The sequence below is a fragment of the Siniperca chuatsi genome, linkage group LG4 (assembly GCF_020085105.1).
Source record: "Siniperca chuatsi isolate FFG_IHB_CAS linkage group LG4, ASM2008510v1, whole genome shotgun sequence".
Lineage (NCBI taxonomy): Eukaryota > Metazoa > Chordata > Actinopteri > Centrarchiformes > Sinipercidae > Siniperca > Siniperca chuatsi.
This window is the reverse complement of record NC_058045.1, coordinates 28,135,969-28,149,781: the sequence shown is the minus strand read 5'-3', so window position 1 is coordinate 28,149,781 and position 13,813 is coordinate 28,135,969. Positions and strand designations below refer to the sequence as shown.

The 13,813-nt window shown below is 38.8% G+C and overlaps 1 protein-coding gene across 10 annotated transcripts in view; it reads left to right on the top strand.

Annotated features, from left to right (window-relative positions):
* Positions 1-13,813, top strand: part of cep290 (centrosomal protein 290) — a 43,656-nt gene that overhangs the window by 12,406 nt on the left and 17,437 nt on the right. For all 10 annotated transcript variants that reach the window (XM_044192470.1, XM_044192467.1, XM_044192464.1 and 7 more), the window contains 18 exons: positions 1,364-1,439; positions 1,677-1,810; positions 3,910-4,074; positions 6,426-6,575; positions 6,678-6,793; positions 6,891-6,993; positions 7,413-7,643; positions 8,360-8,533; positions 8,662-8,773; positions 9,138-9,343; positions 9,727-9,878; positions 10,291-10,402; positions 11,061-11,516; positions 11,653-11,817; positions 12,159-12,266; positions 12,405-12,539; positions 12,631-12,900; positions 13,260-13,367. In XM_044192470.1, the coding sequence (XP_044048405.1) occupies positions 1,364-1,439; positions 1,677-1,810; positions 3,910-4,074; positions 6,426-6,575; positions 6,678-6,793; positions 6,891-6,993; positions 7,413-7,643; positions 8,360-8,533; positions 8,662-8,773; positions 9,138-9,343; positions 9,727-9,878; positions 10,291-10,402; positions 11,061-11,516; positions 11,653-11,817; positions 12,159-12,266; positions 12,405-12,539; positions 12,631-12,900; positions 13,260-13,367 (2,973 nt within the window). The remainder of the gene's footprint in view (positions 1-1,363; positions 1,440-1,676; positions 1,811-3,909; positions 4,075-6,425; positions 6,576-6,677; positions 6,794-6,890; positions 6,994-7,412; positions 7,644-8,359; positions 8,534-8,661; positions 8,774-9,137; positions 9,344-9,726; positions 9,879-10,290; positions 10,403-11,060; positions 11,517-11,652; positions 11,818-12,158; positions 12,267-12,404; positions 12,540-12,630; positions 12,901-13,259; positions 13,368-13,813) is intronic.

The window sequence follows — 13,813 nt, the reverse complement described above, 5'->3', positions numbered from 1 at the left end:
CATCAGACCATAGGATTTTGTTTCTCATGGTCTGAGAGTCCTTCAGGTGCCTTTTGGCAAACTCTAGGCCGGCTGTCATGTGCCTTTTACGCCTTTTACTGAGAAGTGGCTTCCGCCTGGCCACTCTACCATACAGGCCTGATTGGTGGAGTGCTGCAGAGATGGTTGTTCTTCTGGAAGGTTCTCCTCTTTCCACAGAGAAATGCTAGAGCTCTGTCAGAGTGACCATCAGGTTCTTGGTCACCTCCCTCACTAAGACCCTTCTTCCCCGATCACTCAGTTTGGTCGGGCGGCCAGCTCTAGGAAGAGTCCTGGTGCTTCCAAATTTCTTCCATTTACGGATGATGGAGGCCGCTGTGCTCATTGGGACCTTCAATGCTGCAGAAATTTTTCTGTACCCCTCCCCAGATCTGTGCCTCGATGCAATCCTGTCTCGGAGGTCTACAGACAGTTCCTTGGACTTCATGGCTTGGTTTGTGCTCTGACATGCACTGTTAACTGTGGGACCTTATACAGACAGGTGTGTGCCTTTCCAAATCATGTCCAATCAACTGAATATACCACAGGTCGACTCCAATCAAGTTGTAGAAACATCTCAAGTATGATCAGTGGACACAGAATGCACCTGAACTCAATTTTGAGTGTCACGGCAAAGGCTGTGAATACTTATGTACATGTGATTTTTTTCGTTTTTTATTTTTTAATAAATTCGCAAAGGTTTCAAACAAACTTCTTTCATCAATTTGTGATTATGGGGTATTGTTTGTAGAATTGAATAATGAATTTAATCCCTTATGGAATAAGTAACATAACAAAATGTGGAAAAAGTGAAGCGCTGTGAATACTTTCCGGATGCACTGTAAGTACAGGTGTATGATGAATTTCTTTGAGTGAATAAGCTGATGTCATTTATCCATGTACTTATTAAATTAGTAATTCATGCTAATGTCAGAAGGATACCATGAAATAAAATGGTTACATGGATATCTGCAACAATTACATTAAATTGTAAAGAAAGCGGTAGAGTGTCCTGTGTTGAATATAGTCAAGGGTTACGTCAAGAAACACCGGTAAACCAAGTAGAAAGGAAAAACTGTTGAGCAAAACAAACTGACAGAAAATCAATGAATGACTTGTGATTAGCATTTAAACTATACATCACACATTATTATTCACCCCAAAACACGTCACTCAAAGCATCAGTCCAAATTAATTTGAAATTGCTGAATACTGAATACAAGTACTAAAGAGCTGTATCTGGTTTTGTGGCAGTACAATTGACGCAAAACATGTTGCACCAGTAGCTGAAAGGTTTTAAGGTTTTCATTGTAACCTTTTCAGTGACATAAACTTTTCTTTGCAGAATGAGTACCTAGAAAAAGAACTGAGCAATAAGGAGAGAGAGCTGGAACTTCACAAGACCCAGTTTCACGTCAAATGTAAGTACAGCCCTGCTGTCCGTTTGATTTGCATTCACATGGACCTTTTCAGAGTTCAGTCTGTTCCATAAGCTGTAGATTTTGTTCACCTGACGACACTTAAAAGAGAATGAGAAAATGTATTGCAGGGATCAATTTTATTGTAGTTTTTCACAGCATGAGACTTTTTAAGTGAATCAAATACATCAGAGGCCACAGCTACACTGATATTGTTCCCTCCTGTGTGTTAATTCATAGTGGATGAACTGTCAAAAGTGAAAAGAGACCTGGAGGCTGCACTGAAAGATGTCCTCCAAGCCATGAGGATTAATCAAGAGACCACTCCATCTGATGCTGCCATCAATATTCCAAATCTGGAAAGGTTGGCTAACGTAAGTGCCTCCCATGTACCAAATCTGATGTTAAACGCTCATTCGTTTTTAAAAATAGCCTAAAGTGTAATATATTTATATTTAGACTGGTAACATGTTTTGATCACCTTAATCTTCAAGATTTTGTTTCTTGTTCAAAGTTTGGTCCATATAACTTTATTTAAACAGGAGATTAAGAATCTCAAGGAGGAGTGTCCTTGGCCAAGACAGCAGCAGCACATAGAATATGAAAAATAGAGGTTACAAAAACATAGGCTGCAACTAATTCACTCTATGTTTTCTGTCATAATGTTGTAGAGAAGGAAAAAATAGAAAAGGTGTTTTTCCCACACTTCAAATATAGTGATAATGAGGTAGATTGAGCAGCTTTTTTTCCTGAAAGAAGTATGAATAAGTTGTAAGTATTTGCTGCTACAGTATCTCTTTTGAGACTACTGGCTAAAATTATATAAAAAAAAAAAAAAATAGAAACAAACATTATACAGCTTTATTTTTTTGTCAATTTAGTCCTTTTCCTTGGGACTTACCATCTTGCAGAGGAAATCTGTCTCCCTATTATGTCTCCTAAGACATCACCTCACAGTAAATTATCGTTTACTCAGGCTTCAGCATTTCAACATAACATACTTATAATTGTGTTTAAATTAATAACAATGTGTACCATTGTTTAGTTCAGCTGTCAAAGCAGTAAATGTGTTTCACTGTAATCATCATCAAAGATCTTTACCTGTGTAAGTTTTTGTGACGTCTTATCTGTCTTCTGTTCTCTTGGCACTGTTCAAATCAACATCCCTTGTGACATTTCCTTGGCTACATGTTTAAACCTGACTGAAAACAAAAGCCTTTTTTGTTGCGTCATCCTGTAATATCTGTAACATCTGATCTGTAATATAATAAAATGCCACTTAAGAACATAAATGCATTTAACTTAATTGCATTTTAATATAATTTAGAATACAACTGAAAAGGTACTTTTCCTGAAGTAGATGAGTATAATGAGATGAGCAGTAGTGGTACTAGTAGTAGATGTAGCAGTATTAGATATTAGCAGTTAGTGGTAGTTTTAAATTGAATTTAGATCATATTTTTGTAGTCAGATTACTGTTTTATTACATTAACACAACATGTGCAGTCAAAATGCTTCTATATTGACATTTGTGTTAAAATGTTTTAACCTAAATGTAATGTTTCATAGATTCTATTTACATGATGTTATATAGTATATGTTTATATCTGGTAGAGGCACATTTAAAATCATTTTTATATAAAAGTTCACATAAGCAGCGCAGGTCTGCACTTATGCAAAGGCATATTGAGCCCAATACAGCAAATACTGTATAACCTCAAACATATCCAGTTAGACACAATAATGAATGATGAGCTCTCCTCCTTCCAACAGATTCAGCAAAATATATCATGCTTCTGCATTCTGTGATCACATGATTCTTTGTGTTTAGTTTCCTAGAGAGTTACAACATGTTTTCCACAGTTTCAATTTGCACCGTGTAGAGTGCTTTTACAGTTTTCTGTGAAAACAATGGGCATACTGTCCTCCTAGGTATTTCATTGTTTTTTGTCAGGTGATAAAGCAGACGACTTGTCACATAGCAACTTAATAAACAACAAATGCAGTGATCCAGAAAAAAGTTAAGAGTGGTCAAACTTTTGGTGGATCGTGCTGTGCTGTCTCCCAGTATAAGATAATACAATAGCAAGTCATATTTGAGACAGCTGATGAAGATGTTTGTTTGGCTTTGACGTCACACTGCTGGGCTCAGCTTCAGACAAGAGGAAGTAACAGGAAGTACCAGGTGCAAGCCACATGCAAACTGAAAAACAATCATAAGTAGTATTAATGTGATCTTTACTGTCAGCAGTGTGATTTTGAAAAAAAAATAAATCATTTTTATGTACAGCAAGTGTTAGTGAATGTTAAATCTAGGAAGTGAATATGATAGCGGTGGACCTGTTACACTGACTGACAGACAGCACATCAAATGATCATTTTTATTTCACAGACTGGGTCTATTATTTATCATCTAATGTTTTTTGGATGTGTTTTAATGGTATTCCTATTGTGCTCATCCCCCATATCACAGGCTATAGATGTCAAGAACATGAGCGGGCAGTCTGACTCAGCCCTGTTCCTCAAGTCCCAAATACATCAGCTGGTAGGGAGAAATGAAGAACTAAGGCAGGAATTGAAATCGGCCCGGGAGGAAGCAACCAACAGCTTCAGTCATCTTGCCAGAGCCAAAGAAAAGGTATGTCCAGATTGTGTTGTTAAGATAAAGAGATGATGCTGTTGACTGATAATGACAGACAACATGATTGTTGTTTTTTTAATCATGATACATTAACTTTTGTATCTAATCCTATTTGGCTACATCCCTTCCTTTGGCAAGAAAGCAAAGCAGTGTTGTTCACCTTGTCATGTTTTTCTGGCTACACATTTAGTTATGATTTCTCAAGCAGTTATTAACTATGGTTATTCAAGGCCAACTCCAAATGCTTACAGCTGTGTGCCGCAACTCTCTTTTCCAAATCAACAGAATAAATATCTTACATGAAAGTAGGTAACCAGGCAGATTTACAAAATGAAGATTTATAGAGACAGTGGCAATGCCTGACATTGTGATAACCTGGATTTCATCACCAGATTTCACCACCTGTGTACACCCCCTGAAACACCCATTTTCACAATCTATTCACCGATTCGTTTCAGGCCCGCGCTACAATTTATCTCCCTTCGGTTTATCATTTCTTTGAACAATTGGTCACCCCTGTGGTTTTTCAATATTTAAACCAACGCAACATCTCTAACGAATAGTTTTTAATAGAAACCGTTTCCGAGAGCACAGCCAGCAAAATGTTTGTTGGATCCCTGTTCTTAAAAGGGGAAAGCCTTGTTTTATATCAAAGCCTTTCCTTAAAGCAGCTGTCATAACTCATCTTTTTCTCCAGTTTTATTCTGTTCAGAATCAGAAATACTTTATTGATCCCCGTAGGGAAACTCTTTGTTACAGTAGCTTGCCTTTATGTCAGTGCACACAGGAAAAAGTACTGGAAAATGATATGATACACTATAAACACTATAAAACAGGTCAGAAAATAAATTAAGTATCATGTCGGTATAAGTATAAGATATAAGTGGTATAAGTGTCGAGTACCAAGTGGGTTTACTGGTTGAAGATGAAAGTACAGTATAAAATACAATGTGACTAAATATGTAATAAGTAATAGTAATAAGCGGAGGTGCATGTACTGTCGAGAGTAATAGAGGTATATAGTATCAGTAACAATAAATAAGAAAAACTAACATGGGAAAACTAATATTGCACGGGAGTAGTACACAGAATATTGCACAATTATTATTAATTATGGCGGAGATGTAATGCTCAATGTCCAGTTTAGTGACCTAGGGTCAAACAGACTAACCCTTGGAGGGAGGAGTTAAAGAGTTTGATGGCCACAGGCAGGAATGACTTCCTGTGGCGCTCTGTGGTGCTTTTTGGGGGGATGAGTCTTCCGCTGAAAGTGCTCCTTTGCTTGACCAGCACGTCATGGAGTGGGTGGGAGACACTGTCCAAGATGGCGTGTAGTTTGGCCAGCATCCTCCTCTCTGACACCACCGCCAGAGAGTCCAGCTCCACCCCCACAATGTCACTGGCCTTACGGATCAGTTTGTTGAGTCTGTTTGTGTCCGCTACCTTTAACCTGCTGCCCCAGCATGCAACAGCATACAGGTTAGCACTGGCCACCACAGACTCGTAAAACATCTTCAGCATTGTCCGGCAGATGTTGAAGGACCTCAGCCTCCTCAGAAAATAGAGGCGGCTCTGGCCCTTCCTGTAAACAGCTTGAGTGTTCTTGGTCCAGTCCAGTTTGTTATCTAAGTGTACTCCCAGGTACTTGTAATCCTCCACAATGTCCACACTGACCCCCTGGATGGAAACCGGGGTCACTGGTGCCTTGGCCCTCCGTAGATCCACAACACTGTTACACCACTTTGTCTCTTTTATGTATCTTTTCTCTGGTCTTTTACCTTTTTATTACTTTGTCAGGTTCATTGTGCTCTTGGGTAGTGTTATAAATTTTATTTTAATTTCTCTGTTTATTAGTTTGTCTGTCTTTGTTTGACTATGTTTAGTCACATTGTATTTTATACTGTACTTTCATCTTCAACCAGTAAACCCACTTGGTACTCGACACTTATACCACTTATATCTTATACTTATACCGACATGATACTTAATTTATTTTCTGACCTGTTTTATAGTGTTTATAGTGTATCATATCATTTTCCAGTACTTTTTCCTGTGTCACTCTTTATTTGAGTGACACTGGTATTGAAGTGAATCACCTGATCATAATCACACTACAATGCCTTTTGTCCTCGCATGAAGGACAGACTCATGCTTAGCAATTTAAAATTATTAATTATGTTAAAATTATATTAATAAGATATTCTGAATAAGCCTCTGATACTAGAAGTAAACTTGGAAACTATTTTGATGGACAAATGACATTTCTAGTATCACTGAAGTTAGTATTATCAAAACAAAGGTTTGACTGCCAGGCACTGCTTTTTATTGTTTTTATCTGTGTTTGTCAGGTGAGCCAACTGGAAGGTGAATTGGAGTTGCTAAGGAAGTCAGGCAGCACTGGAGTCGTCCTCCGACCTCTGACCCTTCCTGAGGGCCTGGGGACCAGCAGCACTGAGATCATCAGTTCGCTGAATGAGTACGCTATCCGACTTCTTCAGGTCAGTATCACTGTGTTCTTAAGACCTGGATGGAAAAGCTGTAAATACAATACAATATGTCTCAACTATTAATGAAACATTTATAATACTTATATTAATTAGGAGCTCAAAAACAAGGAGGAGGAAAGCAAGAAACTCATAGGAACACTTGAAGAATACAAAGAGAAATTTTCTGTTATTAGCCACCAACAGGGACTCCTCTATAAAGAATACCTAAGGTTGGTTCACAAAAAAGTTTCTCACAAGCTATAGCTGGTTTGTAACTTTTAAGTGCAAAATAAACTATTAAACTATTTTTATTGTGTTTTTGCTCAGTGAGAAAGCAGAGTGGCAAAAGAAGAAAGAGACATTTACAGAGATGAAGAACAAGCTGGAGGAGCAAAATCAGGTGGATTCTGTTAAAATCCGAGAGTTCAACGTAAGTCAGACAAACACATTTTTGAAAGGTTAATGGTACTTTTGGACTGCATTTATGTAGCACTTTCTCCCAAAGCGCTTTACATTGCGCCTCTCATTCACCCACACACACATTCTCTAACTCAATAATTGTGAAACACACATGAGGGAAACAGACGACTCACTCACTTGCGGTTTCAAATATGAGCGAGACCCGTGAAAGTCTTGGACGGCACAGATTGCCTCACAGCAAGAAAGACCAGGGTTTGAACCTTTGGTATCTGCACATGTGCCCCCCCTCCCATTTTTTCTAGAAAATGAAAAATGTAATGGATACCCCTCTTTGCTTCACTGTACTTATCCTACCTTCTACTGAGTTTTCCCCCAAAACTTTAATCTAAGATCAGTTTTATTTGAGGTCTTATCCATTTCACCCGTAAGGAGCTGCTTGACACCCTTCAGAAGGACCCAGAGGAAATCAGGAGACAGTTGAGCGAAGCATTGCGCAAGTTGACGGTGCTGAAGGTTAATGAGAAGAAACTGACGCGGCGCTACATCACCCTGCTGGAGCAAGAACAGCACCTCTACAAGGAGAACAGCAAGCTGAGGGATGAGAGCAGCCACATGCAGGCCTCTGTCACCCAGAGGATAGGCTACCTGCAGAGATACAAGGTAGAGAAACAAAAAGTTCAATTTCACCAAAAGTTAAGATCATGCATAAAATGAAAGCTGGTGCTGCTTTTCTTAAATAATTTGAGTGGGAAAACACCAGATACCTCACTGTCAAATGAAGGTTTTCTATTTTACACTTATCTGGGTAAATAGTGACAGAAGCTGCCATAATTTTTTAGGGGTAGAAAAGATGTACCAATGTTAGAATATGAGGCAGCAGCACATAGCAACAAGAAAAAGATGTGCTATAGGGCTATAGATACATAGATAGATAGAAAAGCCAGTGAAAAACGGACTTGTTGCTGACCCTTATCCTATTTCCATTTATTAAAATATCAAGGACTACTGCTAGACGGATATTCTGGTATTTGTCAGCTTTGGTCTTATTCTCATACATTTATGAGATATCATAACCATTGTAACTATTGGTCATGATAACATTTTAGGCACTACCTTGGTTAGAGATTTGGGAAACGCGGATTCAGAAATCATTTTAATGACTTGTCTTTGACAGCCAAAAGTGAACACATAAAGTAGTCCCTTGAAAATCCCTGTAATTATTGTAGCAAAGTTGGACCAAAATGTGAGAATAACACCCAGGTAGCCAAATACCGTAATTTCCTTTAAAAAAAAAAAAAAAAAAAAAAAAAAAAAAAAAAGTAAAAGTTGAATTTGGAGTCAGTCATTATTAACACCATTATTTGTTTTGTCTTTAGGAAATGGCTGCATATAAGATAGCAGCACTGCAGAAGGCCTTGGATGATAGTGTGCCCTCATCAGACCTGGAGAGAGCTAACAAACAATACACAGAGCTAACAGTCAAATACAGAGACATGCTACAGAGGGACAGCCGCCTCATACAGAGAACCACCAACCTCGAACATTTAGAGGTATAAAAACACATTAACTGCCCAAGCATTTTCATTACACCTCCAGTACACACAACTTTTATTATTTTTGACTGTTCACCATTGACTAACCATACCATATTTTTAACTTCTTTTTTTCCCCCACTCAGAGTGAGAATGCGTCTCTTCAGGAGCAAATCTCTGCCATGAATAAAGAACTGGAGATAACAAAGGAGAAACTGAATACTTTAGAGCAAGCATGGGACAACATCAATGCAATTGGTAAACTAAGGATAGGGCTGATTATATTCAGTTCAGTTATTTTCATCTGTCAGAAAAAATTTGGAATTTTATCTTTTTTTTATCTGTTTATTTTGAATCTAAAACACCATAAAGTGACAGCCAGTAGACTCTGTTGTGTTTTTTTAAATGTATTATAATACCAGTAATACAAGGCTACAAAGAAACTCAAACATTCTGTGAAATAAAAATAGTAAATTAGTATGAAACCATTTTAGTTTGAACCCAATTGTATAGCTTTGATTCAATACAATAAACCATTTAACTCAAGAGTTAAACCTAGTTTGTGGATCCCACCCATTATATAAAATTCTCATTCCAAATTGTGCTTTTCTCTTAATATCAGGAGGTGAAAATAGCATGGATAAGGCGGACAAGGCGTTGGCCAACAATGAGATGGTATCTGCCGCCAGGCGGATCACCACTCTCGAGATGAAGGAGCTGAACGAGAGGCAGAGAGCTGAGCATGCCCACAAAATGTATGAACAAATGAGGAATTCTCTCAGGCAGGTGGAAGAACGTAACTTAGAACTGGAGACCAAGTTTGCAGAGGTATGAGGCCAAGGAAAATGACAGATGAGTTTTTTTATACATGTATGTCATACGCTTGAGACTTGCTGTTGCTCAGGGCGTAATAAATTATGCTAGATGTAAAAAGACATTTGGTTCACCGGGCAGACACACAGTCTTACAGTACAGAAGTACATTCATTTGAATTGTACAAATACAGAATCGTTTTTATGCTTTTTATGCCTGTGTCAGGAAAAAAAAAATATTTGTCTATCTCAACGTTTTGTTTTATGACCCCTAACAACAGCAATATAACTCAGCTATGTGGCTGTTTTAATGCTTGTCAAGTCTGTGCCAGATTCTCACCAGTTTAGGCCATTTTCCCCAAAAGTCTTATCATTAGTGTTACTTCTGTTTTTCCTCAGCTGACCAAAATGAATGTAGAGGCCCAGAGGGTGGAGCGGGAGCTGAGAGATGAGTTGGCAGACAGCATCAGCCAAGCTGTGAGCAATGCTGACAGAGCCAGGATTGCAGAGTTGGAGAAGGCCGAGGCTGAGCTTCATATCGAGGTTTCTAAGTACGTTTGACAATGTGCAGGCCTGAGATTGATCATTTATGCTCTTATCATGAGATATAGGTTTAGTTAAAGATTGCATTTGCAAACCTAGAATGACTTTGAAAAAATAAATTCTATAAACGTAAATGTTTTTGAGGTCACAGCAGTGAATTGACTGTTATCTGTTAATAAAACTGTCAAATGGTTGTGAAAGATAAACTTGTCATTCCTTAAAAATACTTTTCTGTTATGCATGAGCATTCCTTTGCTTTTTTTTCATATATTAGTTGTGAGCTGAACCTCATCATTGCACTGTTGCTTATAATGTTAGTAATAAAGGCATTTAGGCTCATTCTACTATTAAAATGGAAAGTTAAAGAATGTAATGTGTGTGTGTTTTTTGTTTTTGTTATTTGGGTTTTTTTTTGTACAGGCTTCAAGAGGTGTCTGATGTGGCTATGATGCAGGTGTCTGCTCTACAGGCCAGACAACAGTCTAAAGAGAAGGAAGTAGAAGCTTTGAGGAGACAAATACTGGACTACCAGGTAATTTGGTGTTGTGTTTTTTTTTTCTTAAACTTTGTTGAACCTAGGAAGGGTTAATCATAAACTTTACTGAACCTAGGAAGGGTTAATCATTAACCTTTCCTGTTACATTAAAATACTTTACTGTTTACTGTTGCCCTTCAGGTCATACGCTTTTATAAGGCTGACAGCCTGATAAACAGTAAACCTCTGATTCACAATTAAAGTAAATCAGATTTCAACTTAAGCATCTAAGGTACTTGATGCAGTGTGAGAACTCACCAAATCACATACTTAACTACACTTTCTATCACAGGGATTTATTCACAGGTGACTTGTGAATTGAGTCATTGTTTGTAGAATTTTACACTGATTCATAAAAATTGTCAGGCATCTGCTTTCAACATGGTAAAAATATGGAAAAAATATATGTAAAGAAATATAGTTATGTCATAGTGGTTTTCAAATGTCTGAATGCTCTGTAGACAAAAAATAAGTTAATAGTAAAAAACATTTGTATAATAGCTCTGCCTCTCAATAATGGAGTGGTAGAAAGTATATTAAAATGTATTAATCAAAACACAAACAACCCTGGTTGTGTAGCAGTCAGTTATGTACATTAGTGAATTGAGTGAAAAAAAATTAACTGTGTCTTCACAATGTCATCTCTTTCCCTCAGTCACAGTCAGATGAGAAGGCCCTCATTGCGAAGCTGCACCAGCACATTGTGGCTCTGCAGCTCAGTGAGTCAGCTGCTTTGACCAAGCTGGAGGCTTCCACCTCTCACATCCAAAAGCTGGAGGCCTACAAGCTGCGTGCTGAACAGCGGCTGGATGCCAGTGAGCGTGCTCTGTTCCTCGCCCGTCAGGAGGGCAGAAATCGCTCCAAGCACCTACGGCAGACCATCCAGTCACTGCGTAGGCAGTTTGCTGGAGCGCTCCCTCTTCCCCAGCAGGAAAAGTTCTCTGTGACCATGGTGAGCCTCCAGGAGGACAGAGCAAAAGCCCAGGAGGAGAAGAGGAAGGCTGAGGAGGAGAGGAGGAGAGCAGAGGGCAGGGCGGAAGAACTGGAACTGAGACGTCAAGGCCTGGAGGAGCTCATCTCAACACTGAAGGATGTGAAAGGGGCCCAGAAGGTCATTCTGGTTAATTGACAGATACAGTTATTATCACAGCTGTTTAAAAATAATAGAATTACACACTGTTAGTCTTGTGATCTCATTTGTTTCTGATCTCATCTTGAAAACCACTCCACTGTTTAACTTCTAACAGGTAACTGAGTGGCACAAGAAAATGGAAGAAGCTCGTCTGCAGGAGCTGAGGAAAGGCAGGGAGCTGTCGGTCCAGAAGGAGGAGATCAGGTACCTGAAGAACCTGGTGGAAGAGCAGGAGCGAACCATCCGCTCGCTGGATGAGGATATTGTGCACCAAAACATGGTGAGAGACAACCTCTTGGAATGATGTATACATGCTCAAAAATTTGCTAAATGCAGACACCAATTCACAAATTTGTGCATCATTGTGTTCAAAATGAAGAGACAAAAACTTGACAAGCACATCAGGGTTATATGCTAAAGGATTATTATGGTATGATTCAGTTACAGAATTACTACAATCACAGAGTGGAGAAAAGTGTAGCTATGAAAACCTCACAATTTTAACTACCTCACTTATTAAGGAGCTTTTAAGTACAGAAGCATGTCAGTAGTATTGTAATATTAATAGTATAGTATAAGGTATATGTCAAGGTAATGCAGAAAACTCTTCTCCTTGTAAAGCTTCAAGAGGAACGCCAGCTTGCATGGGATCAGCGAGAGGTGGAGCTGGAGCGCCAACTGGACCAGTACGAGAAGCACCAGAATGAAATTCTAAGCAGTGCGGAAAAGGTAAACTATTGTTGACAGTCGTTGATGATGAAATAGATTAAAGTAACAGCAAGTAAAACATGATTATTCCGAATATTTTTTATTTGGGCCATCATCTAGGACTGAGCTTAGTACAACTATATTTTTGGTTGTTTTCAGTATGAGGATGGTACAGGTTCCCTACCAGACCCGAGTCTACCTCTTGCTCATCAGTTAGAGTTTGCTTTGGGTAAAATCAGAGAGCATGCCCGTACCATCTTGGACACACAGGCCACCTGCAAAAGTTTGGATGAGGTATAGTATTCAGTCCCTGTTCATACATTCAGTATTCCTGATACATCAGATGCATAGCATATTGTTTGAATTCTGATTTCTTCATATGCAGAGGTTGAAAGAGAAAGAAGCAGCTCTGTGGAAGGCAGAACAGAACATTGTGTCCAGGGATAAAGTGATCAATGAGCTGCGTCTTCGGCTCCCAGCTGCTGCCAACAGAGAACGCCTGCTAGCTGACCTTTCCAAGCATGAAGAGGGCCAATCAGACAATCAGCCTTCCCTGAAGCTGGCTCAGCAGACCATCAAAGACCTCCAGGGTAGACTTGACAAAAAAGAGGATGTGCTAAAGAAATACCAGAACCAGTTGGCTCAAGCCAGACAGGTACATTGATACAAGGAAAAATACTGGGTGTATTATATCCATTATACTATTGCTGTGTGCTTTTTAAGAGGCATTAGTAGAGGCTAGTTTGTGAGTAACATTTTATCAGGGATTAGTTGCAGTGTCTGTTGGAGTTAGGGTTTATGAATGTCTTAGCACTTAGATTAAATATTTATTAGCAATGTCTACAGAAATATTCTGACCATTATGTATTACTAAGTAGTAAAAGTGTTACTTATTGCCTCTTCTATTTATAAACCTGGCTTGGACATTAGAGTAAAAGCAATTACGTTTTCAGAAGGTAAACTTTTTATATCCAAAGTGTTTCTTTGTTTCATTTAACACCTTGTTGATCCCAGGATCAAGAGGAGATGATAAAGAGACACCAGGAGGAGCTGAGAATGCTGAATGAGAAGTTGGACATGCACACGGACACCTCCCTGCACCGCTTTAAACAGACAGCAATGGTACGAAGGTATCCATGTCTCTCTTTGTGAGCTGTTTTTTTTTTCTGGTTAAATAGCTTTGGCTTTTTGAGCTAAGGCTCACAACATCATTGGTGCAAGTCTAGTCCATGACATCAGATTCACATTAATATCCAGAGAGAAGTCCCAGATTGTATTTCTAAGCATACTGTATGTTACCTAACATTTCACACTTAATCAACCAAGGCTTCATGGGAAAACATCCCAATTTCTAAGCATAATTTGGAAGATGTTCCTCCATGAGTCTTTGAGCGCTATTTCAAATTTCCAGTATAGCATGTTTGAGGCAGTGTTAAAGGTGATGTAAGCGACATACACTGCCACTAAATGTCACACTAGAGCACCAGCATCTCAGACCAAAACAAATGGGTGCTACGGCCCACCAGACTCCATTGAGAAAAACAGTAATTTTACCTTGCAGCTCATCG